The following is a 25,322-nucleotide window of genomic DNA, read 5'->3' on the forward strand; positions in this document are numbered from 1 at the left end:
TTCATCCCCTCTTACATATCTACCACCTCTGTTTTTACCTCGCATTTCTAAAAAATAAAATCTTTCTGGCAGATATCAAAGAAGCTTGGGGAGGACAGGATTGTCACATTCTTTTGTCCAAAATTGGACGATACAAATTGTGGTATTGGGACATCAATCGCACAGGGCCCAACAAGGAACTTGAAAGCGAGGTAAGCTGAAACACAAATTTCCTTTACTTACATCTGGCTAAGACAAATAAAAAACCCACAATAATAAAGTTAGGTGGATTCACTTCCCTTTCTTGCCCTTAGGTCATCAATGCATACCTACACAAACTAGTCGAGTGCTACAACAGCCGAGGAGGGAAACAAGCTGCATACATTGATTCATTTGCCATGACAATGATGTGGCAAGGGAAAAAAACACGAGTGAAAGTAGGATTCCTTTGTTAATATGAGAACATGGCACAAATAACAATGTGCTTTGCATTTTTAAATGTAAACCAAATTTGCATACTCGATTTTTTTTTCCAGCTGGATCCCAATTCATTTTTTGTTGTTTTAGGAGCTGTCCATGAACCTGGCCACTGGTTTTTTACAGTAAGTGAAGATTTATATCTCCTAATCCTGGGTGTTTCTGTTATCGGCTTATTTGACAGTGAGGAAATAGAAGTGAAGCTCTATGATTTTTCTGAATATTCACAGGCCATTTATCCAGCAGAGCAGCGGCGTCTCGTGCTTGACTCATTAGGCAACGCTCGCTCTAAAGTACCCAAGTGTTTGGAGTCCACCAGGTAACAGCTGTTTCTTTCATAAGTCAAAAGCTCCCAGGCTTCCAACATACTGTGGAAGTAAAGGGTGGATGATGGTAGCTGTAGGAGGATGAGATAGGGGGAGCTGCTCTACAGGCACAACGCAAGGGATTAAGGATGTGTCACGCCTGTAGAGCAGCTTCCCCTATCTCATCCTCCTACAGCTACCATCAACCATCCCTTACTTTCACACACATCCACAATACCTGAATTTAATTTGATGTGTACATTATATGAAGGTCTTTCATGCGACAGAGGAATGTTGCACTACCAAAGTGGTCTGCAAACACAGTGCCTCACAGTCTACAAAAAGACATTACCTCCTGTGGGATATTTGTATTGAAAGTAAGTTCATTTCACATTTGCTTGAATGATTACTTAATACATCATCTATATCTGACAAACAATTGCAATGGATTTTACATGCATTTCCATAAAGCTTTATTAGATATCAATAAGGGACAAGATAGAATATATATTGAGGGGCATACATGTTTTCAGACTAATTGAGCTCGTATTAATTCTCCATCACTTTGTCTATCACTCAATCCTAGTATGCTGAAAAGGTGTTGGCAGAGGAGGCACCCATTTTTGATCATTCTGACCAGGCGGTGGAGGCATATCGGATGGATGTTGCAAAAACGCTTCTGAAGGAAACTGGTGTGTACTTTTAAAACAAATTTCCAATGAAACTACTGGGATTAGCAATGAATCTGCGTGCTGTGTTTTCACATCCTTTCGTACGTCACAAAGAAAATCAGGTTTTCTTTGTGAAAATCTCTTGCAGATGATCTCAGTGAGCTCTGCCACTGCTGCGGACAGAAGGAGATTGGTGGCAGCCCCAAAGGTGATACCACTGACTGGGTAAGATATCTTGATAAGAAAACAAACAATATTTTCCCTTGCCACATTTGTTTAACATCAGCCACTGAAAGAAGCCAATTGATATTGATATACTGATATTGATTTATATCAATAAATATAATTTATTTAATCAATTTACATATTGATTTACATTGAACTGATACACTTAAACAAATGCATTCATTTCAGATCCAGTGCGAGCGGTGCGGGCGATGGTACCACAGCTTGTGTGTGGGAAACCCCAAGGAGGAGGGATACAGTTGCCATGCCAGGAACATACCATGTTAATTTCTGTATTAGAAAATAAGTTATGATTGTATGTTGCATTTGAATTCCAAAATTTATTGTAAAAAAAAATGGTTTCTGTTTAGCTCTGTTTCTGCTTAGTTTAGTTTGATGGTTAGGGTATATGTATTTTAATAAAAATCTGTATTATAAATGCTGAAAGATGCGGTGGAGTCTCGAAATCTGACGGCCAAGTCACAGTTTATCGGAAAATGTAACCCTAGTGCGTCCTGATTCTGGGGGTCCAAATGAGAAAAAGTGAATGGAGATGAAGGGAGGGGGGGTGTAAAAAGGGCAGGAAATGGTAATTGAGGTGCCTGGCTTAAGAATAGGGAACATACAGTAAGGTCTCGAAATCTGACGGCCAAGTCACAGCTTATCGGAAAATGTAACCCTAGTGCGTCCTGATTCTGGGGGTCCAAATGAGAAAAAGTGAATGGAGATGAAGGGAGGGGGGGTGTAAAAAAGGCAGGAAATGGTAATTGAGGTTCCTGGCTTAAGAATAGGGAACATACAGTAAGGTCTCGAAATCTGACGGCCAAGTCACAGCTTATCGGAAAATGTAACCCTAGTGCGTCCTGATTCTGGGGGTCCAAATGAGAAAAAGTGAATGGAGATGAAGGGAGGGGGGGTGTAAAAAAGGCAGGAAATGGTAATTGAGGTTCCTGGCTTAAGAATAGGGAACATACAGCCATAACAAACAGAACAACCGCATGTGCATGTATAGCCTTCTCTATATTGGAAAATGTATGTGTGTGAGAGAGAATCAACAGCTGATACAATGGACTCATACTATAATGAAAGTAAGTCATTGATTTCCAGAATATGTGTAATTTATTAATGCTGAAATTCTGACAACTGACGTTTCAGCATTAAGGATAGTTTACGCCAGTGGCTCTCAAATGGGGGTACGTGTACACCTGGGGGTACTTGAAGGTATGCCAAGGGGTACTTGAGATTTTTTTTTAATGTCTGTCAAAAAGAACTGTGAAAAGAAATGCAACAAGGCAATATTCAGTGTTGACAGCTAGATTTTTTGTGGACATGTTCCATGAATATTGATGTTAAAGATTTCTTTTTTTGTGAAGAAATGTTTAGAATTAAGTTCATGAATCCAGATGGATCTCTATTACAATCCCCAAAGAGGACACTTTAAGTTGATGATTACTTCTATGTGTAGAAATCTTTACTTATAATTGAATCACTTGTTTATTTTTCAACAAGTTTTTAATTATTTTTATATCTTTTTTTTCCAAATAGTTCAAGAAAGACCACAACAAATGAGCAATATTTTGCATTGTTATACTATTTAATAAATCAGAAACTGATGACATAGTGCTGTATTTTACTTCTTTATCTCTTTTTTTCAACCAAAAATGTTTTGCTCTGATTAGGGGGTACTTGAATTAAAAAAATGTTCACAGGGGGTACATCACTGAAAAAAGGTTGAGAACCACTGGTTTACGCCATTTACGCAATCGTTCTTCTTCTCCTCCTCTTTGGGCTTGCCGTTTAACCGTCAAACAAACGCCATGGGAACATCGCCCCCTGGAGTCACAAATTCCGATGGGTAACAGATTTCGGTACAACACCGGTTTTCCTGGTTGTTCGATAAGAAAAGAACCGAGTCCTCCGACTCGAATCCCTTTTTGAGAACCGGTACCTGTTATCGAGACCAATATAGTAAAAAAAAAGAGTTGCTTCTTTATTCGAATCCCTGGGAACGAATCCCGTCCCGACCAGAAATGCCCCGTGTGACATCACAAGAAATGACGTCACGTAGCTTAGTCATTAGGCGGAGATAGCGAAAGCAGGAAAAACAATGCACCGGAAAAAGCGCTCCAAGGTGTAATAAAATTCAAAACAAAAGGTATAATCCAATGAATAACTTTACAGAGAGATTTGAGCAGGGTACAAACACATGACGAACACTTTTACGACCAACCAGAAACATAGCAACCAGGCTAGCAACGCACCTCCTTTACGGCAGCTGTCGCAACGTTCTTAAAGCAACCGCAGCACATACATATATATATATACACAACATATATGACATGTCCCTTTTTTAACTTTTGTTTTTCTTTCCTTGTAAACAAAACAAAATCACACTGTATATGTGTTGTCTGTCTAATTATAAATAATGCAGACGAGGCGTGTTGGCTGAGTTCTTGACGTTTACTTTCACAGCGTGCTCATAACCTCATTCTTAGCTGCCAGGTGACGACATGCAACAACACTTTTCGGGGCTACCGCGCATGCTCGTCACTCCCGTCGTATGCTGGGTAGTGTAGTTGTTATATTCCTAGATCATAACATCACATATTTCCCCCTATAAAGAAATAATGTTAACTCAATAAAGTGTATTTCTTTTTTATCTTTAACTTTTTCATGCTTTAACTTTTCTCTTCATAAAATGTTCTTTCAATAAAGAAATAAAGTGCAAAAATTTCAAAGCATCATAACAAACAGTTATGTCAAATAGCAGCAGAAGTGCACTTTTTGGAGAGCTGTATTATTTTCAGTTTTGTGCCCAAGGGACTGATTTTATTTAACACTATAGTGAAGGGTATAAGCGGTAGAAAATGGATGGATGGATGGTATTATTTATACACCTATAGTGATCACAGAGACAGGTTGTTTTTGTGTTACTGTATATATTTTTTTTACTTAAAAATCCCACTTAATATACTTTGGGTAACAACAGTCAATATTTATTTTTATTTTTATTTTTTTTTAGGGGGGTAACAGTCAATATTTATTTATTTATTAGATTTTATTTTTTTCTTTTATAATAAAAGTGAGCTTTTGTTAAACCAAATATTGTGTGTTTTTTTCCATATACAACAACCTATCTGGACTCGATAAGAGAATCGATAAGGTATCGGTTAGATAAGAGGATTCGATAATAGGTTCGAACTTGATCATTTCTTATCAAACATCATCCCTACCCTTCGGTTCCCCTTCTTAAAAAGAGGAACCACCACCCTGGTCTGCCAATCCAGAGGTACCGCCCCCGATGTCCACGCGATGTTGCAGAGTCTTGTCAACCAAGACAGCCCCACAGCATCCAAAGCCTTAAGGTAATCCGGGTGGTTCTCATCCACCCCCGGGGCCTTGCCACCGAGGAGCTTTTTAACTACCTCAGCAACCTCAGCCCCAGAAATAGGAGAGCCCACCACAGATTCCCCAGGCACTGCTTCCTCATAGGAAGACGTGTTGGTGGGTTTGAGGAGGTCTTCGAAGTATTCCCTCAATCGATCCACAACATCCGCAGTCGAGGTCAGCAGAACACCATCCTCACCATACACGGTGTTGACAGTGCACTGCTTCCCCTTCCTGAGGCGGCGGATGGTGGTCCAGAATCGCTTCGAAGCCGTCCGGAAGTCATTTTTCCATGGCTTCCCTGAACTCCTCCCATGTCCGAATTTTTGCCTCCGCGACCGCTGAAGCCGCACACCGCTTGACCTGTCGGTACCTGTCCGCTGCCTCCGGAGTCCTATGAGCCAAAAGAACCCAATAGGACTATTTCTTCAACTTGGCGGCATCCCTCACCGCCGGTGTCCACCAACGGGTTCTAGGATTACCGCCACGACAGGCACCAACTACCTTGCGGCCACAGCTCCAATCAGCCGCCTCGACAATAGAGGCGCGGAACATGGTCCATTCGGACTCAATGTCCAGCACCTCCCTCGTGACATGTTCAAAGTTCTTCCGGAGGTGGGAATTGAAACTCACTCTGAAAGGAGACTCTGCCAGACGTTTCCAGCAGACCCTCACAATTCGTTTGGGCCTGCCAGGTCTGTCCGGCATCCTCCCCCACCATCGCAGCCAACTCACCACCAGGTGGTGATCGGTAGAAAGCTCCGCCCCTCTCTTCACCCGAGTGTCCAAAATATGAGGCCGCAAATCCGATGACACAACTACAAAGTCAATCATGGAACTGAGGCCTAGGGTGTCCTGGTGCCAAGTGCACATATGGACACCCTTATGCTTGAACATGGTGTTCGTTATGGACAATCTGTGACGAGCACAAAAGTCCAATAACAAAACACCACTCGGGTTCAGATCCGGTCAGCCAATCACGCCTCTCCAGGTTTCACTGTCGCTGCCAACATGAGCGTTGAAGTCACCCAGTAGGACAAGGGAATCACCCAGGGGAGCACTTTCCAGTACTCCCTCGAATGTATCCAAAAAGGGTGGGTACTCTGAACTGCTGTTTGGTGCGTAAGCACAAACAACAGTCAGGACCCGTCCCCCCACCCGAAGGCGGAGGGAGGCTACCCTCTCGTCCACTGGGTTGAACTCCAACGTGCAGGCTTTGAGCCGGGGGTCAACAAGAATTGCCACCCCAGCCTGTCACCTCTCACTGCGTGCAACGCCAGTGTGGAAGAGAGTCCAGCCCCTCTCAAGAGAACTAGTTCCAGAGCCCTTGCTGTGCGTCGAGGTGAGTCCGACTATATCCAGCCAGAACTTCTCTACCTCGCGCACAAGCTCAGGCTCCTTCCCCCCCAGCGAGGTGACGTTCCACGTCCCAAGAGCTAGCTTATGTAGCCGAGGATCGGACCGCCAAGTGCCCTGCCTTCGGCTGCCGCCCAGCTCACAATGCACCCGACCTCTATGGCCCCTCCCATGAGTGGTGAGCCCATTGGAGGGGGGACCCATGTTGCCTCTTCGGGCTGTGCCCGGCCGGGCACGATGGCGAGCGCCAACTCCGGGCCTGGCTCCTGAGGGGTGCCCCGGTGACCCGCGTCCGGGCGAGGGAAATCTGAATCCTTGTTGTTTCATTCCCATAGAAGTCTTCGAGCTGCTCTTTGTCTGATCCCTCATCTAGGACCTGTTTGTCTTGAGAGACCCTACCAGGGGGCATGGAAGCCCCCGGACAACATAGCTCCTAGGATCATTGGGACACGCAAACTCCTCTACTACGGTAAGGTGGCAGCTCAGAGAGGAGTTAGCTCAAAGTGCTAATTCACAAGTTTGTAAAGTACTGGTGTAAATTGCACATTGCCCTATTGCACTTACTTTGCACACACTGATGTGTGTGTGCAGGTATTATTGCACAGGTTACATACATAGTTGTTATTATACACGCACTATTTCACAACTTTTGCATACATAAAGTGTATGTAGGCAGGCAGGGTCACAAGACTGATTCATCACAAGCAACATCCCCACCCCAAAAAAACAACCCATATATTAAAAATATAGTCATCAATTACATGTGATAACACAACACAACCAGTGGATTTCAAGATTCAAGTGAGTGCAGTTTCGATTTTCAAGTAACCACAGGTTCAGATGCTATTGAAAGAGGTAAGAGTTTGTAAGTCTCACACGGTACTTAGTATCATGTTCCATACGTGTGGCGCGATATGAAAAAACTGACTGCCCAAAAGCACTTTTTCTGAATGGAAAAACGCATATATTATGTGACTGGGCCGGCACGCAAAGGCAGTGCCATTAAGGTTTATTGGCGCTCTGTACTTCTCCCTACGTCCGTGAACACAGCGGCGTTTTAAAAAGTCATAAATTTTACTTTATGAAACCTATACCGATACTTTTGAAACCGATACCGATCATTTTCGATATTACATTTTAAAGCATCTCTAATACAAACCCTAACATCCAACAATAACCTCTTTACCGTTTTATTGCTATGAAGTAAAAAAAAAAAAAAAGTGGCAGAGGGTAGGATTAAATAATTAAATGTTCTACTCCTTTTCGGACATGTTGTAAAGGGAAACAACTTGGGTAAGAGGACCACTGGTGGCACACAGGCTTGCCTTAATGGTACTCAGGAACACCAGAGATTTTTTTCTGAAAAATATAAGTATTAGGGACATCCATCAATTAATTTTCTACAGCTTGTCTAGGGTGGAGGGAGATCTGGATTCTATCTCAGCTGCACTCAGGTGGAAGGCGGGGTACACCCTGGACTAGTCGCCACCTCATCGCAGGGCCAACACAGACAGATAAACATTTTAAATCATTGCTCAATTACGATCCCTGTATTCATTAAATGTTAGAATTCCCTTCGCTGATCTATGAATGTTTAACTCAATTCACGCCACAAGTCAATTACCTGCAAGTGCAAGTCACATACTTGAAGATAATCCTTCATGGTATTAGAGGCAGCCCAAAATGTAGCAAGAATATTGTGGTGTAAAAATAAACTTAGCTTTAAACCCTTTGAGATCCCAGCGGCATAGACAGTAGGTCTCCAACCAGAAGCTGGTAAACTGGTTTAGAGTAGCTCACCAAAGTGTGAAATAATATTCGCTTAAGCTCTCAGTATTTGTATAACTGTTCAATTTAGCACTTCTAAGTAAAATTATCATTTATCAATCAATTATCAATATCATGGATAAGATTTTTTTTTTTTTGTCAAAGTAGCTCAATTTGTGATTTAAAAAAAAACTGTACTATAAATTAATTTATACTGAAATATAAGATGCAGATGAATGTTTTCATACAACATGTGAGTTGTGGATGCCCATGCTTTGGCAAAACAAGCTTATTCCCTTTATTTGGGTTATTACTATTACATATTTTGGCATCCCTGCATTGATCATCAAACTGGTGAGGATTGAAGACGAAGTTAAAGGGAAATAATGGTAATAATTGCATCAACTAAACAACTATTTTAAAATTATTAATTAAATAAATTAATGGAGCGCAATAAATATGACAACGTTATTACTACAATTATGACTGCAATTATGAGCCGGTTTTGCTCCTCTTGATATAAATACAGAGGACTTAAAGAGGACAAGGAGAAGTAAAGTGGGGATTAAAAAATGGGTGATTGCAGGAGATGCAGTAAAATTTTGATTCCGTGTCGAGTATGCAATATTACATTTTCATATTGATTAGGGTGGTCAAAAACCTGCACACGTAGATTAGATACAGTATGTACATACAATACAGGCCAAAAGTTTGGACACAACTTCTCATTCAATGTATTTTCTTTATTTTCATGTTTTTGTAGATTGTCACTGAAGGCATCAAGACTATGAATGAACACATGGGGAGTTATGTACTTAACAAAAAAAGATGAAATAACTGAAAACATGTTTTATATCCTAGATCAGTGGTTCTTAACCTGGGTTCGATCGAACCCTAGGGGTTCGGTGAGTTGGCCTCAGGGGTTCGGTGGAGCCTCCGCCGTCAAGCCACACCCGACTCATCGTGTAATAAAAACTTCTCCCTATCGGCGTATTATGGATACCCCCAAACAATGTTCCCTCTAATTTTCCATCTGATTTGCAGGTGTGTAATTTGTTGTGAGTTCATGGACTGTGTAGGTTTTGTCCTTTGAACAAGGTGATGTTCATGCACGGTTCATTTTGTGCACTAGTAAAAAAAACATTGAACTTTGTCTTGAATTTTTTTAAAAAACAACGTTTTATTTTTCACTAAAGAAGGGTTCGGTGAATGCGCATATGAAACTGGTGGGGTTCGGTACCTCCAACAAGGTTAAGAACCACTGTCCTAGATTCTTCAAAGTAGCCACCATTTGTTCTGATTACTGCTTTGCACACTCTTGGCATTCTCTCGATGAGCTTCAAGAGGTAGTCACCTGAAATGGTTTTCACTTCACAGGCGTGCTTGAAGCTCATCGAGAGAATGCCAAGAGTGTGCAAAGCAGTAATCAGATCAAAGAGTGGCTATTTTGAAGAAACTAGAATATAAAACATGTTTTCAGTTATTTCACCTTTTTTTGTTAAGTACATAACTCCACATGTGTTCATTCATAGTTTTGATGCCTTCAGTGACAATCTACAATGTAAATAGTCATGAAAATAAAGAAAACGCATTGAAAGAGAAGGTATGTCCAAACTTTTGGCGCGTACTGTACATCAGTTCTATGTCGAGTTTGATAAACCGCATACAGTGTAGCAAATCAAAGCAATTTTTCCAAAAGGAAATAATAAAAATCCAATTCATTTGTCCCAGACAACCAAAATATTAACACAAAAAAAACGTTTCATAAAGAAAAATCATAGTTTTATATGAAGAAAACAATGCAAAATACATATAAATGACAAATGAAATATTTAACATCACTTTCACTTTTGTCAAAGATTGTTGTTGGGGAATACCGCAATGATGGCGAGGGGGGATGGGAAGGGAGAGCCACATGGACACCACCTTCATACGTTGCTACGACTTATTTCTTAAATTCAATATTGTTTCTCATCTTCTTTATCAAAGTGGTGGCATTCGTGTTGTATCCAAGAACTCGCAGGTAACGACCGTTTGGGCAAAACTTAATTTCCACCAACTGAAGCAACTCAATGCTTGCCCTTTACAGCACAACACATCACACTGACATGACAGCAGTATGTTACAACTTTCTTTGGCCACAGTGTGGGTTATTTTGCAGCTGTACTCATTACAAAAAACAAAGACTGAGTCACCAAGATGCAGGATTCTTTGTTTGGTCACTTAATTCCACTGGATGATTGATGAAAATGAAATATGTTGTATACTTTTTAAAGGGGACCTGCACTTTTTTTTGCATTTTGCCCATCAGGAAACAAGCGCTTTTTTGCATCGTTCTCACCAGTTCCGGGCCCTAAATGGCTGTCAAAGTGTACCAACTTGTTGGAATACCTACTCAGACGTCTTCTGTCCAGGTGAGAGGCATGATTTATGATCTACAATAAAATTACAAGGAGCAAGGAAGCGAGGAAGCAGCAGACCACTCGATGATGTAAACATGGGCATACAGGAAGTGATCACAGCGCCGCTATAAATAGTTTGTCTGTGTTAGCGCTTTTAATAACAATATCACTACTACTTGGTTAAGATTCAAATCACGGAATGTAAATGGAGTATTGTTGGCAGTTTATGAATGGTTATTTATGTCATGAGGGCAGTTCTCCTGCTTTTTTCCCTCGTTTTCCTACGCCCCTCCCCTCTTGTGTCTGTAAGTCTCCTACCCTGTCGTTAGTTCCAGGTGTGCTGCCAGTCATCCGAGCCCACCTGTTGCTAATCAACCACCAGACTTAAACCCTGGATCTCCACTCAGCCGGTGCCAGTTCGTCCATTGCCTGCGGTAGAATCTAGCCACGAGCTCACTTCCTCTGACCTTTGCCCTGAACCTTTAGTAATTCCTGTTTTTGTATTTCCTCAGGTGGAGGACATATTTGGACCCGCTTTTCCTGGAGCTGAACTTTTGTTGCAATTTATTTATTTTCTGCAGTGATTTTTTGTTATTAAATAGAAACTTTTAAGGATCTGCACTTGGATTCTTACTCTTTTTTTCAAACCACAATTTATCGGATTTCATGGGCGAAATAGTGGCGCTCCCATTGACTCCATTGTAAGCAGACTTTTATTTACGTTTATTTAATATTTACAATTCATTAATAAAAATCCATCGGTCGTCATGTCTTTCAAAATGATTGTGATTGATAGGCAAAATTCCAAAAAAAAAGTGCAGTTCCGTTTTAAATCAAACTTGAATTTTATTCGATGCATGTTTTGTACTGCAATGTATTTATGGGAAATAAATGTTTCTTTTTTTTGCATAATGCAAAATAACAATTTTAACAATTAAAACATAAACTTGCATGCCTTCCTGACATATGACACAAAGCAGTACAGTAATTAATCCTTGCCATTTTAATTTTCATTAATTTATTCTATATTTATTGTATTGATTAACTCCTGCTATTTTATTAGTTTTTATAGACTTTTTGTATTTTATTGTATCATTGATCAAGGATTCATTGACATTTTAGCAATCCAACATACCCAATGTATATTTATTATTTTATATCCGTGTGTGTGTGCATTTATATGCACTGTAAACTATTGCTGCTTCACGCAGTGACGTGCGGTGAAATATATACCAGGTGAGGCATAGATACTTTTGGAGGGTTTTTTTCCTTAAATACATATGTGCAGCTCTAATTATTGTTGATTTAGGTTGCACATTAGAATAACAGGAAAAAGGGAGTAATTTGCTTTCATAAAAATTATATTATGATATGATAAATGGGTCCAAAAAGTATTTGATAAAGTTGTTATTAAATACTTTTTGGTCCCATTTGCTTTTAACAAAATAAATCAAGTATTGTGAGTGTATCTTACCTTTCTGTATTTGTATCTGAAGCAGCAATAGCTATCCTCGATGAAAACGTACTTTGTATGATCACATTCATTTTGTCTTAATGTCCAGTTTAGAGAAGTATTTCATCTTGGGTACAGTATATAATCCTCCATATTGGCAGACACGTTCATTTGATTCAATTTCATTCCAAACAATAAAACAATATTTTTGCATCTGACAAAAAACACCCACAAACTGGCTTATTCTAATAAAAATTATATGTTTGTAATAAATACAGTTTAAAAAAAAAGAGTCTGGCTTCTGCTGGAGAGACATGTGTCTGCGAGCTTGAGCGCCCCCACTTCTTCCACTGTGGCGAGTCAGGGTACTGCTGAGGCATTGAACTGCAAGTTGACTATATATCGCCCCCTACCTTGAGGTAGAGGTACTTGTTGCCTCATGGCCTGCCTTTTCCCCGTGGCAACAAGCATGCACACGCTCAATACTCTTTGTGTGTAGCCGTGGAGGCACCACCTGTGTCTGCCTCACTTCTTGTCTGCCGCATAATTTTCAGCAGGAAACACGGAATTTCCGTGATTTTGACCATGAAAATTACCAAATTATACAGGAACCACACCAAAATCACATAGAAAGCATAGACCAAAAGAAAAATATTAAAACTAATTTTATTTTATTACTCCATTTTTTGCCTTTTACCCACCTTGTGGCAAGGTGAGGCACTGCCTCATTTGCCTACCCTGACAGCACGTCACTGCTTCATACCCGAAGTTCCTAATGCAGTGATGTTCAACTGGGGCTACATCCGGCCCAGGAATGACACCACGCCGGCCCCCGAGTTCAGTTCAAAACTTGGGAGACAAACATTTTTGCAGCAAATTCCTAAAAACAGTAGAGGGCTCCTGTTGTATAGAGCATGATTCTCAAGCTTTGGTATGTGTACCATTAACGGTAGGGTGGCTCTATCTAGTAGTACGCCAAATAATCACTTAATTAAATAATGTAAATAATTTATTTGATTCATCGTGTAAGTACAGTGTTTTATTTTTCTATATTCAAACACAGTGTTACTGTTGAAACTGTGTGTAATGTTACAGCGGCCAAAAATGGTAAAGATACTTCCATCCATCCATCCATTTTCTACCGCTTGTCCCTTTGTCTGGAGACTATCTTAGCTGCATTCGGGCGGAAGGCGGCGTACACCCTGGACAAGTCGCCACCTCATCACAGGTTCAACACAGATAGAGAGACAACATTCACACTCACATTCACACACTAGGGCCAATTTAGTGTTGCCAATCAGCCTATCCCCAGGTGCATGTCTTTTGTCTGCCTTGTTTTTAATTAATATTTAGGCCTACTACGCTAATGTATTTTAAGATTCGTCATTATGGTGGTACTTGGAGAGCCAAATGTTTTCTGAGGTGGTACTTGGTTAAAAAAAATTTGAATACCACTGATATAAGGAACTTGGATCACTGTAAACACATTGACGGATCTTTGCAGTGACATTTTAACCTTGCAAACATAGAACACTGGGGTCCAAACTTGTGATTTACTTAATTAAGGCGTTCTTCAAAACTTTTACAATATTTTTTGTAATGTGTTATATGTAACTAAGGTGTTGCTGTAGCTTGTTTACTTCAGATGCAGTCGTCATGTGTTCAATCATTCAGTCATTCAACTGGTGGCCCACAAGTTCAGTTCAAAAAACTTGCGAGAGACTCACACTATTGCAGCAGATTCTTAAAAATATTAGAGTGCTGTTATAGACATGATCTAGCTTTTTACAGAAGCTCCTTAAAAACAGCAGAGTGCTCCTGTAACTCTGACAAAATAAATTTACAAAAATCAAATGTCTACTGTAAAGGACGCTGGTTCTCCGGCATTTACAAAACAAGACTAATAGTGAAGGGAGAAGTCTACCCCCATTGTCTTTAGCTTTCTTAAAATGTGGCCCCCAAAAATGTTGTTGAATATCCCTGTCCTAACGAATAAATAAAGTAATAGAAATGAATTTCAGGGGCTAGGAATACATTTCATATTAAGCGCACTGTCATTCATTCATCAAATGCGATTATTCACGCAAAACTAGGCCCTATCGCGGGACCCTACGCACAGTGCGTGTTCTGCATATAGGGAGAGGCGGCCCTGAGTATCAACATTCAGCTTTTTTTCTTTACATTGTGTCTTTTCGTTATTTTTCTGTCTGCCGTTAAGCAATTTTTTAAAATTATTTTGCAAAACATTTTATTTGTACAATGTGCCAGGTAAGATGTACTCCAGCCTTTATATTGGATATCCCTGCAGTAAATAATAAACAATTGATATAAGTGTTCAAATTTATGTTTTGTACATTATACAGAGTTTCTGCAGCGAATCTAATTTAATGCTTTTTATTGCCTTTTTAATGCAGCTTAAAACGGATTTAATGCCCACCATGTAGTACTTACATATAGTCAAACACAGACAACTGTCTGTATCAACAAAATTACTAACATTTGACAATGTTAATATTGCACTAATTCAAATACCATAATGCAAGTAACTCTTTCAAGCGCGATATACATATTTTTCATTACTGTAGTATTTTAACCATTGTAATTAGAAGGTCAATAATTAAAAGGGGGGCGGGGCAGCCTACAGAGAGGACGTCCGGAAGTTGGCAGACTGGTGCTCAGAGAACAACCTTGCTCTGAACACCAAGAAAACCAAGAAGATCATCGTCGACTTCAGGAAACACAGCACTGACCTAGCCCCCCTCTACATCAAGGGTGAGTGTGTGGAGAGGGTACACACCTTCCGGTATCTTGGGGTCCTTATCTCTGACAACATTTCCTGGTCAGATAAAACTACTGCTATCACAAAGAAGGCTCAGCAGCGTCTGCACTTCCTGAGAGTCCTCAAGAAGTACAACCTGGACTCCAACCTGCTGCTGACCTTCTACCGCTCATCCATTGAGAGCCTGCTGACATACTGCATCACAGCATGGTACGGCAGCTGCACCGCTGCAGACAGAGAGAGGCTCCAGGGAGTGGTAAAGGCAGCACAGCGAATCATCGGCTGCCCTCTCCCCTCCCTGACATATGTTTACACCTCCCGCTGCCTCAGCAGAGCTACCAACATTATCAAGGACAGCTCCCACCCTGGCTTTGACCTGTTTGACCTGTTGCCCTCAGGAAGGCGCTACAGGTTCATCAGGTCTAAGACAAACAGACTCAAGAACAGTTTTTTCCCTAAAGCCATAACCATGGTGAACTCTCATAGGTACTGATTTTATAGTTTAGCAGCTCTCTGTGTGCAATTTTTACTTTCCACCCACAGTCTGAATGCTTCTGTATATATGAAAAATAGTATAATATTTAAACAACACATTCAGAAAATGTGTTCTCATGTCTGGACTGTGCAACTTACCTCCTTTTGCACTATTTTTGTTTTTCTTTCCTTCCTATGTTTTGTTGTTGCACTGATAGTGGAGTTGCTTTTAATCTCATTGTACCTGTGTATAGTGACAATAAAAAGGCATCCTATCATTATATTACCCTAAACAGGTAAACACACATCAAAATAAAAAGGACTCTCAATATGTGTTGGCAAAAAATTGCACTTCAATAAATTCTGAACATCTTGAAGTGGTCCTGGGTTCGATACTGTGCCTGGGATCTTTCTGTGTGGAGTTTGCATGTTCTCCCCGTGACTGCGTGGGTTCCCTCCGGGCAGTCCGGCTTCCTCCCACCTCCAAAGACATGCACCTCGGGATAGGTTGATTGGCAACACTAAATTGGCCCTAGTGTGTGAATGTGAGTGAGAATGTTGTCTGTCTATCTGTGTTGGCCCTGCGATGAGCTGGCGACTTTGATTGATTGATTGATTGATTGATTGAGACTTTTATTAGTAGGTTGCACAGTGAAGTACATATTCCGTACAATTGACCACTAAATGGTAACACCCGAAAAAGTTTTTCAACTTGTTTAAGTCGGGGTCCACTTAAATTGATTCATGATACAGATATATACTATCAGATATATACTATCATCATAATAATACAGTCATCACACAAGATAATCACATTGGATTATTTACATTATTTACAATCAGGGGTGTGGAGGGGGGGCGGGGGGGTAGGATATGGACAGCAAGTAGTGGACATAGAGAGAGAGAGAGAGAGAGAGAGAGAGAGAGAGAGAGAGAGAGAGAGAGAGAGAGAGAGAGAGAGAGAGAGAGAGAGAGAGAGAGATCAGAAGGCATAAGAAAAAGTATCTGCATTTGATTGTTTACATTTGATTATTAGCAATCCGGGGAGGGTGTTAGTTTAGGGTTGTAGCTGCCTGGAGGTGAACTTTTATTGCGGTTTTGAAGGAGGATAGAGATGCCCTTTCTTTTATACCTGTTGGGAGCGCATTCCACATTGATGTGGCATAGAAAGAGAATGAGTTAAGACATTTGTTAGTTCGGAATCTGGGTTTAACGTGGTTAGTGGAGCTCCCCCTGGTGTTGTGGTTATGGCGGAAGTAGTTTGACATGTAGCGGATTTTATAGACTAGGCTCAGTGCAAGTTGTTTAACTCTGTCCTCCACCTTGAGCCAGCCCACTTTGGAGAAGTGGGTAGGAGTGAGGTGGGATCTGTGGTGGAGGTCTAGAAGTAACCTGACTAGCTTGTTCTGGGATGTTTGGAGTTTAGATTTGAGGGTTTTGGATGTGCTAGGGTACCAGGAGGTGCATGCGTAATCGAAAAAGGGTTGAACGAGAGTTCCCGCCAGAATCCTCATGGTGCTTTTGTTGACCAGAGAGGAGATTCTGTAGAGAAATCTCATTCGTTGGTTAACCTTTTTGATTACCTTGGTTGCCATTTTATCACAGGAAAGGTTAGCCTCTAGAATGGAACCTAGGTAGGTGACCTCATCTTTCCTGGTGATAACAATGTCACCCACTTTTATAGTGAAGTCATTGACTTTCTTAAGGTTGATGTGGGACCCAAACAGGATGGATTCCGTTTTACCCAAGTGTATGGATAGCTTGTTGTCAGCGAGCCAGGTGCAAGTTCTACAGAGCTCAGCACTGAGGATTTTCTCCACCTGTGACTTGTCCTTGTCGGATACCAGCAGGGCAGAGTCATCCGCAAACAAAAACAATTCACAGTTGCATGCCGATGACAAGTCGTTTATGTATATAAGGAACAGTAAAGGTCCCAATATACTGCCTTGGGGGACTCCACAGCTCACAGAGAGGGGGGGGGAACACACACGGTGCCGTTCACCTCTACCACCTGCTCCCTCCCCTCCAAGTAAGATTGCATCCAGCTTCATGAGGTTTTGTTAAATCCGATTGCTCTGAGCTTATCCAACAGTATAGCGTGGTTAACGGTGTCAAAGGCCTTCTGAAGGTCCAGCATGACCATGCCGCAGTATTTGCCCGCGTCCACCTCATGTTTGATGTGGTCGGTCAGATAGAGAAGGCATGTGTCAGTGGAGAGGTTAGTTCTGAAGCCGGATTGGAATTTGTACATGAGTTTATTAGTGGCAAGGTAACTATCGACCTGTTCATAAACTATTTTCTCCATTACTTTCGAAATGGAACTGAGAATAGAAACAGGTCGGTAGTTGCCAGGTTCCAATTTGCTTCCTTTTTTAAAGAAGGGAGTTACTCTTGCTATCTTAAAATCTTTTGGTACTTGGCCTTGTGTAATTGATAGGTTTATTATGTGCGTGATGATCGGGGCAATGATGGAGGCAGAGTCCCTGAGGAATCTGGAGGGAATATTATCAAGGCCGGTGGCCTTGTTTGGGTGGAGCGCGCTCAATTTTTTAAACACCTCATCAGCTGTGACCATTTCTAATTTGAAATCATCGTTGGATACTCCTAGCTTTCTGTAGAAGGCTTTAATGTGTTCTACACCAAAGCGACCAGAGTGGTGGGACAGCTTGTTGACAAGAGTTGCGGCTATGCTGGTGAAAAAGGTGTTAAGTCTGCTAGCTACCTCCATTTTGTCTGTAATGAGGGAGTCACCCTCCTTGATGCTGATGTTGGTGAGTCTGGTTTTAAGTTTCTGGCTGCAACCAGGAAGCTGGTTGTTGAGAATTTTCCAGAGCTCACGTGGCTTATTTGTGTTTTCCTCTATTTTGTCATTAATGTAATTTTTTTTTAAGGATTTAGTCAGGTTGGTTGACTTATTTCTTAATTTATTGCATTGCTTTTTGAGAGTTAAAAGGAGTGATTTGAGGTTGATATTATTGGGTTGTTTATCTACTTCTGTTTTACATTTTTGGTATTCGGAGTATTTTCTGTCTCTGTCTTTTATGGCAGCTAATAGGTCTGGATTCATCCATGGTTCCGAGCGGGCTTTGATCCTGACTGTTTTCACGGGAGCCATGTCGTTTAGTATCTTTAGGAACGCCGTTTTGAAGCGATCCCAAGCAACATCGACCAGGTTGCTCGCGAACACAGGGGACCAGTCCCACTCATCTAATTTTAGATTGAAATTGTCATTGGAGTATTTTTTGAGGGATCTGGATTGGGCTGTTATGTGGCCATTGGCTTTGGGTTTAGCTATTTTGCGGGTGCAGAAGGTTAGATAGTGGTCGCTAAGACCACAGATCATGACCCCACTATTTTTTATTTTATTTTGTCCCGGGTGTACACCGCCTTCCGCCCGAATGCAGCGGAGATAGGCTCCAGCACCCCCCGCGACCCCAAAAAGGGACAAGCGGTAGAAAATGGATGGATGGATGGCATCTTGAAGTGCAGTTTTTCCCCAATTAGAAAAACTGGGTTGGGTGGTTTGTTTAGTTGTCTTTTTAGTTGCCAATCGCAATTGTATGAACTTTTTTAATCAGAATCAAAATCATAAATACTTTAATAATCCCAGATGGGAAATTAAGATTTTCAGCACAATCATATTCAAGAGCAGACAAACATTACAGGGAGACAGAACAGGATCAAATACAATGTCCAAATGCCTTTGGACATTGTATTTAACGCTTAGTAAAAACATTTAAGACCTAATTTTTTTCGCTAAATCCATTTAATGAGTTTTAATGATTTTCAACGACCCGCAGAAACCCTGTTTTAAATAAATTTTACACATAATTTAGCGTTTAAAAATGATTTTTTTTTAGAAATTAATGAATTTGAGCAATAAAAGAATCTGAGGAGCCACTTGGGAGCCGAACAGACGACCCTTTTGACCAGTGCTGTCCAAACTTTTTCCACTGAGGGCCGCACACTGAAAAATCAAAGCAAGCGGGAGCCATTTTAATATTTTTTATTTTAAAAACCAATACAATATATGTATAAAAAAGATACATTTAGGCCTCCACTCAGACTTGATCCCGGGGAACCCAAAAGGTTTTGGTCAAAAAAAATATTAAAAATGTGTCATTATTTAGTATTAGTATTATTATTATTATTCAAGGTTTAAATCTCTAGATCAACATTAGGTCAATCTGTCAATATAACGCTTTTAAAGATTTAAGTTATATGCCGTTTTTGTCAAGGAAAACCGTGTTTTTTTATGGAAAAAAACACAAAATATGCAATATTTTCCCCCAATAAAATTTTAAATTGGAATATTTGAGATTATATAATACTTGGAGTCTTAAAAAGGTCAATAACTCATAACAACATTGATTTTAATTCATTATTTTTTTGAGCAATGACACTTAAAAAAAAAAAGTCCCACTAAAATTATTGGGGATCCAAAAGGGTACTGCTCAGTAAAGTTTAAAAAAATAAATTCAACATTTTTTTTTTACTTTTACCACTATAATCTCAAGATCAACTTCAGATATATCCGTCAATTCTAAGTTTTATTGTTGTTTATGTTTTTGTTTGTTCGTTTTGCGCACTTTGTTTTTTAAATGGCAACCAAAAAATACATTTCCCCCCCAAAATATCTCAAAGTGGAATATTTAATGTGAAGTAAATGGAGCCTTGAATAGGTCAATAATTCATAATGACATTGATTTTGATTCATTATTATTTTTTATAGAAAGAAACAGCCTGCATGGCAGCTTTGTGTTATTGGAGTAAATAATGCAACATTTTCTTGTTACATTTCACCTGTTTGCTCTTTTATACCACTTTTTATGTTTTTTTTTTCATCGTATTTTTAGAATGTGCCGTGGGGCCGTTAAAAAATTACCTGCGGGCCGCAAATGGCCCCCGGGCCGCACTTTGGACACCCCTGCTTTTGACGATTCTAACCATAAGAATCAAATCTTTAAGGAGTGAGGGAAGCCGAACTAGATGACTCTTTTGAGCCTGTAACATAGTAATAGCTCTAAAGGTTTCTTTGAATCAGTATTCTAATGTTATTCCTGCTACCATCAGAGAAAAGACAAGGTTGTGAAAGTTAGAAAGGCAGAAGAACAACAGAGGCCCCGCCCTGTCAGAACACTTCGGATGTTCCGGAAACACAATTCATTGCGAAACGTCTTCCGCGTTCCAGCGCGTGACGTCACCGGAGGAGGGCGACAACGTCTCAAACAGCCCCCAGTCAAAAAGCGGCTCCCTCGTGACGCACGCATCCAGTCAGCAGTCTTTCTTCGCAGCAGCCGGGAGCCACTACTGCTAGGCCGCGTCTCTTATAGCTCTTTTATCGAGTGGAAAAACCTCGTCTTTTGATCTTACGCAAACCACTATCTACTAGACATCCTCATTCATCTCATAGTTTTCTCTATATCTGTCGAAAAGACGATAGAGCTGAAGTCCTTTTTTGTGAAAGGTAAGCGCTTTGGGTATTTTAACAGCTCGGGCTAGTTAGCATTAGCTCGTTGACCTAGTTGAGGCTTAGTATAGCTTGATTTATCTCATCGTTATCTGACGTGGACATAATTAAGACGTTGTGCTGTAGTGGTTTGAAATGTAATCGGTGGATTGTATATTTTCCCTTTTTAAGATCACACAAAGTAAAAAAAAAAAAAAAAGTACTGAGCTGTGTGCTGACATCCGGTTTCTCAACAAAGACCTTTAGAAAAACAGCTCCTGTGCTCACTCGCTTGCTTTTGCTCGCTATCTAAATGCATTTTAAATACAGACAGGCTACACAAATAACATTACATTAACAGGGGTAGTCTACATTTACACTTAAACATCTTTTCAACTTTGTTTTAGCCCTTTTGCTTCAAACCCCGGCGATTTGGTTAATTTCAACACCTTTTTTGATTACATTAGTTTTTTTGTACTAGTGCTAGAAATGAATGCAGGTAATTTGTCCATCATCTTGATTAATCCACCAGTATGGATGTAGGTTATATCGAGATGTGTTATATCACCGGGCATTGTCCATGGTTGAATGTAGTAAAAGGTTGTGAAAGGTTGCTGTTTGCTATGCTAACACCGCGTGCCGGCAGGCCTGTGTGTATTCTGCCTGACTGGCACATGGAACACTCATGTGCTCTGCCCTCTAATAACCTGACATCAGATATATAACTCGTTTGTTATTCTCCCCTCTACTTCCAGGTTGTTTTCCCTGTTCCATTCCCAGAACACAATTCTTTTCAAATATATTTAGCTAAGCCGCCAAAGTGGAGAGTGTTGTTGCACCAGGGGGTCCTTCTCATTTCAGGTATTGATCATTCGCCAACTTGTGACACACGATTAAGTCATTGATCTAAATACGTTGTGACATGAGTCATTATTGATGCCCTCTTACATGAGCGTTTTTCTTTTTGTTTGCATCACAGAGTTGGGGGAGGAGGTGGGGGTGCACCTCAGCACTTTCCCAAGGCTGAAAGCAAAAGGTAAGATGTTTTCTCGTTTTAATATTCGACATCTATGCCTCGTTCACACTGCAAGAAAATTTGTTTCGTTTTTTTTGCCTATCTGCGACCTATATCCGATTTTTTCGTATTTGACCCAGCTTTGTATGTGGATATAAATCGGATAGCAGCTGAGATAGGCTGCAGCACCCCCCCGTGACCCCACTCAGGGCACTCAGCATCAAGGGTTGGAAATGGGGGTTAAATCACCAAAATGATTCCCGGGCGCGGCGCCGCTGCTGCCCACTGCTCCCCAAGGGGATTGGTCAAATGCAGAGGACAAATTTCACCACACCTAGTGTGTGTGTGACAATCATTGGTACTTTAACTTTAACTTAAAATAGCGATAAGTATAGTAGGTGAATCAATCAAAGGCCTGGGCCGACAAATTTTTTTTGCTGGAAGCTATATTGACCTACAATTTGTTGCTGATAAATATTATTGTCATTATTGTTTTAAGACCAAATTAACCACTGATGTAATAATACATGTATAGCCTTACAATAAAATACACTTGACTTCCTCGTATATTTTAACATTGTAATTGTAATGAAAACTTAAATATCCATGTTAAATAAAACCAACAATAAAATAAATGTTCTGTTAGCAAGATTTTTCACTTAAACAAAAATCACAACCAAAAGCAGTGCAATGTTAAGGGGGGCCCTCAAGTATACACAACCAAAACAATAAATAAAATGGCTACATAAATACATACCTACTCAGTGGCCTAGTGGTTAGAGTGTCCGCCCTGAGATCGGTAGGTTGTGAGTTCAAACCCCGGCCCGAGTCATACCAAAGACTATAAAAATGGGACCCATTACCTCCCTGCTTGGCACTCAGCATCAAGGTTTGGAATTGGGGGTTAAATCATCATTGGCACTTTAACTTAACTTAAAGCATTGACAAACAAAGTTGCACTTCAATATTGAACATGTTGGCAGAGGTCGAGGTGTACATCTCTTAACCGACACTTAAGTTAGGACTTTTTTGCAAATAAAAATAGCAGAGTTACAATATAAACACATGCAGATTCTGAGTGAAGAAACGACAACATGACAAATGTCTGTCAAACAATCACAGCATTTTAAAAATGTTAGTTTTATAACGGTATTAAATGGCAGCATGTTTTTGATGTATTTAACCACACTTTGTGGGGCGCACATCATTTTGCGCTGTTTAGTTTGCACTGACCTTCTTCACTAAACCTGAAGTGTGGACTGTCGGATGGTTTTGTTTCAAGTGGGCGTGCAGGTTTGTCGTATTTGAACAAATTAGGAAAATTGGCTCCTCAGTGTTAATCTCCTCATGTTCCAAAAGCTTAAACTGAAATATTCCCACAGTGTTATGTTGGCATTTGGTTTTGTTGCACTGTGCGATGCTAGCGGATTAGCGGCACTGCCTCGCCACACAGTCACACTTAGTGAAGGACAAGATAATTCACCCCCTTCTTTTCATTCCGCACAAACGCACGGAGCTGCTGAAATCGATGAAAAACATAAATGCACTTGAAGTCCGTAAACACGCACCCACAAGGCAATTTATCGACGCTGGAAATCTTACCGACTTAAAGCAGCATTAAGTAACTTTTCAACCTTCATAAAATATTTTCATAACTTTTGGGATGGTACATCCACTTTACAACTAGTTAAATGACACCTTTGTCATGGCCTGAGGGGGTCTATCGCTTTCACTGGCACTAAGCAACTTTGAGGAGGGTGTCAGGAACCCCACCACACAAAACAACTACAAATGTGCTGACTGCTTTACGGCATACGTCACTTCCCCATTACCATTCGTTACAAAGAAAGAAATCCATGCGAACCCCTGTGTGCAATTACTGCTATGATGGCCATAGCTGCAAAAAAACAACAAAAACAACGTTTTGTCTGAGGAGACAAAAAAGAAAAAGGTAGGCTTTCCGAATAAAAAGACAGTCAAGGATCATCTTTGGTCCGACTTTCACTCGCTGGGGTGAGCTCAAAGACAAGAGGGGATTTTCGACAAATTCTGCCATAGCTCTATTCCTGCTGGACTAGTATTTTTTGATGCTTAAATCAAAATGATAATGCTAGTGTTAGCTATAGGACGTTTGCGTGGTAGCAATAAATAGCCACAAGCTTGATAGTTCGCAGTTCCACACAATACAACCAGCAACAAACTGAAAAGTACTATATAAAGAAAACAATGTGATGACTGCAAACAGCAAATATAAAGTTTCAGTAAAATATAAAAGTTCCTACTGTGGAAAGATCAGTCATACTGAATCATTGTGGTATTGTCGTGTCTGTATGTACGTCACAGTAGTTTCTGACGATTAACGACGCTATGCGCTTCCTTCAGGCAAAACGCTATCGCTTTGGTGCACTGTCCCCGCCAAAATCAAACAAAACTCAGTTATCAAGAGGGGCTTTAATTTTAATTGATCGTCTGTTAATTGACTTATCAAATGTCAGCCCAGGCCTCGCGATATGCGTCATCATTTCTGGGCATAATAGACCATTACAATAGAAATTGTTGAAAATGAGCTGAAAACAGGTGAAAATAATGTTTTAGGAACATTGGAAAGTCAATGTTCCACCACTCATGTCTGAGACGGCTCGCTAAATTGCTCTTCAAAGCAGACGTGGAAGCATAATGTCTGCAAGAGCCAAAATACTTTCCCTCTTCCTTAATCATCCACACGCAATAATTCAGTTTAGAAAATGTGGACTTTGATTGTACAAAATCCTTGAACTTGACAATATTGCGCCAGTACTGGAGACGGACGAGAATAGGAGCCATGTTTACTAACACTGCAGCACTTGTGACATCATGTCTGTATGCAGACCAGATTGCATTCACAAAAGACAACGCTTGTTTTGTAATATGAACGACTACATAAAAAGATCGTATTTGACAAGAAACCCGAATTGGACGTCCGACCCTGCAGTGTGAACATAGCCCTAGTAACTTGAATGGCACTAAATGTACTTTAAATAGTAGAGTTGTGAGATATACAAACTGCCTGAGGTTTTCCTGAGGGAACTCTCTTGAAGGAATCAATAAAGTACTATCTATCTATCTATCTAGACTTGAATTTTATCCTTCTTTGTAGCAAAGCATATTGACACATTCTAGGTGTCTTAACATGTCAGTAACAGGTGGTTAGCTAGAAATGCAAAAGTATGTCCGTACACCATGCAAAGCTGCCTGTAAGTTGCTAATCCTCACATACATAGTGGCAAATTAAACTACTAGGGATGTAATGGTATTACAATCTCACAGTACGATATTATTGCATATTAAGGCCATGGTATGATAGTATTGTAGTATATTTCCCAAAAAAAAGACTAAAATGGCAGTGTGTAAAATGAAGTGCTAGGAATCTTTAGGATAAACATACTTACTGTAATTGAATACATTACTAAGGCTCAAATGTTCGAATCATACTACAAACAAGTATTTTTAAGTGAAAACAACTAGGGATGTCCCGATCCGATATTTGGATCGGATCGTCCGCCGATATTTGCCAAAAAATGCGTATCGGCAAGGCATGGGACAA

General features: G+C 40.4%; 1 protein-coding gene across 1 annotated transcript in view; it reads left to right on the plus strand.

Annotated features, from left to right (window-relative positions):
* Nucleotides 1-25,322, plus strand: part of eif4g2a (eukaryotic translation initiation factor 4, gamma 2a) — a 41,804-nt gene that overhangs the window by 2,567 nt on the left and 13,915 nt on the right. The window contains exons 5-12 of the mRNA XM_062036232.1: nucleotides 73-191; nucleotides 687-775; nucleotides 1,033-1,138; nucleotides 1,348-1,453; nucleotides 1,581-1,657; nucleotides 14,647-14,794; nucleotides 20,467-20,548; nucleotides 21,704-21,760. Of these exons, the coding sequence (XP_061892216.1) occupies nucleotides 73-191; nucleotides 687-775; nucleotides 1,033-1,138; nucleotides 1,348-1,453; nucleotides 1,581-1,657; nucleotides 14,647-14,794; nucleotides 20,467-20,548; nucleotides 21,704-21,760 (784 nt within the window). The remainder of the gene's footprint in view (nucleotides 1-72; nucleotides 192-686; nucleotides 776-1,032; nucleotides 1,139-1,347; nucleotides 1,454-1,580; nucleotides 1,658-14,646; nucleotides 14,795-20,466; nucleotides 20,549-21,703; nucleotides 21,761-25,322) is intronic.

The sequence above is a fragment of the Entelurus aequoreus genome, linkage group LG02 (genome assembly GCF_033978785.1).
Source record: "Entelurus aequoreus isolate RoL-2023_Sb linkage group LG02, RoL_Eaeq_v1.1, whole genome shotgun sequence".
In the NCBI taxonomy this organism is placed as follows: Eukaryota; Metazoa; Chordata; class Actinopteri; order Syngnathiformes; family Syngnathidae; genus Entelurus; species Entelurus aequoreus.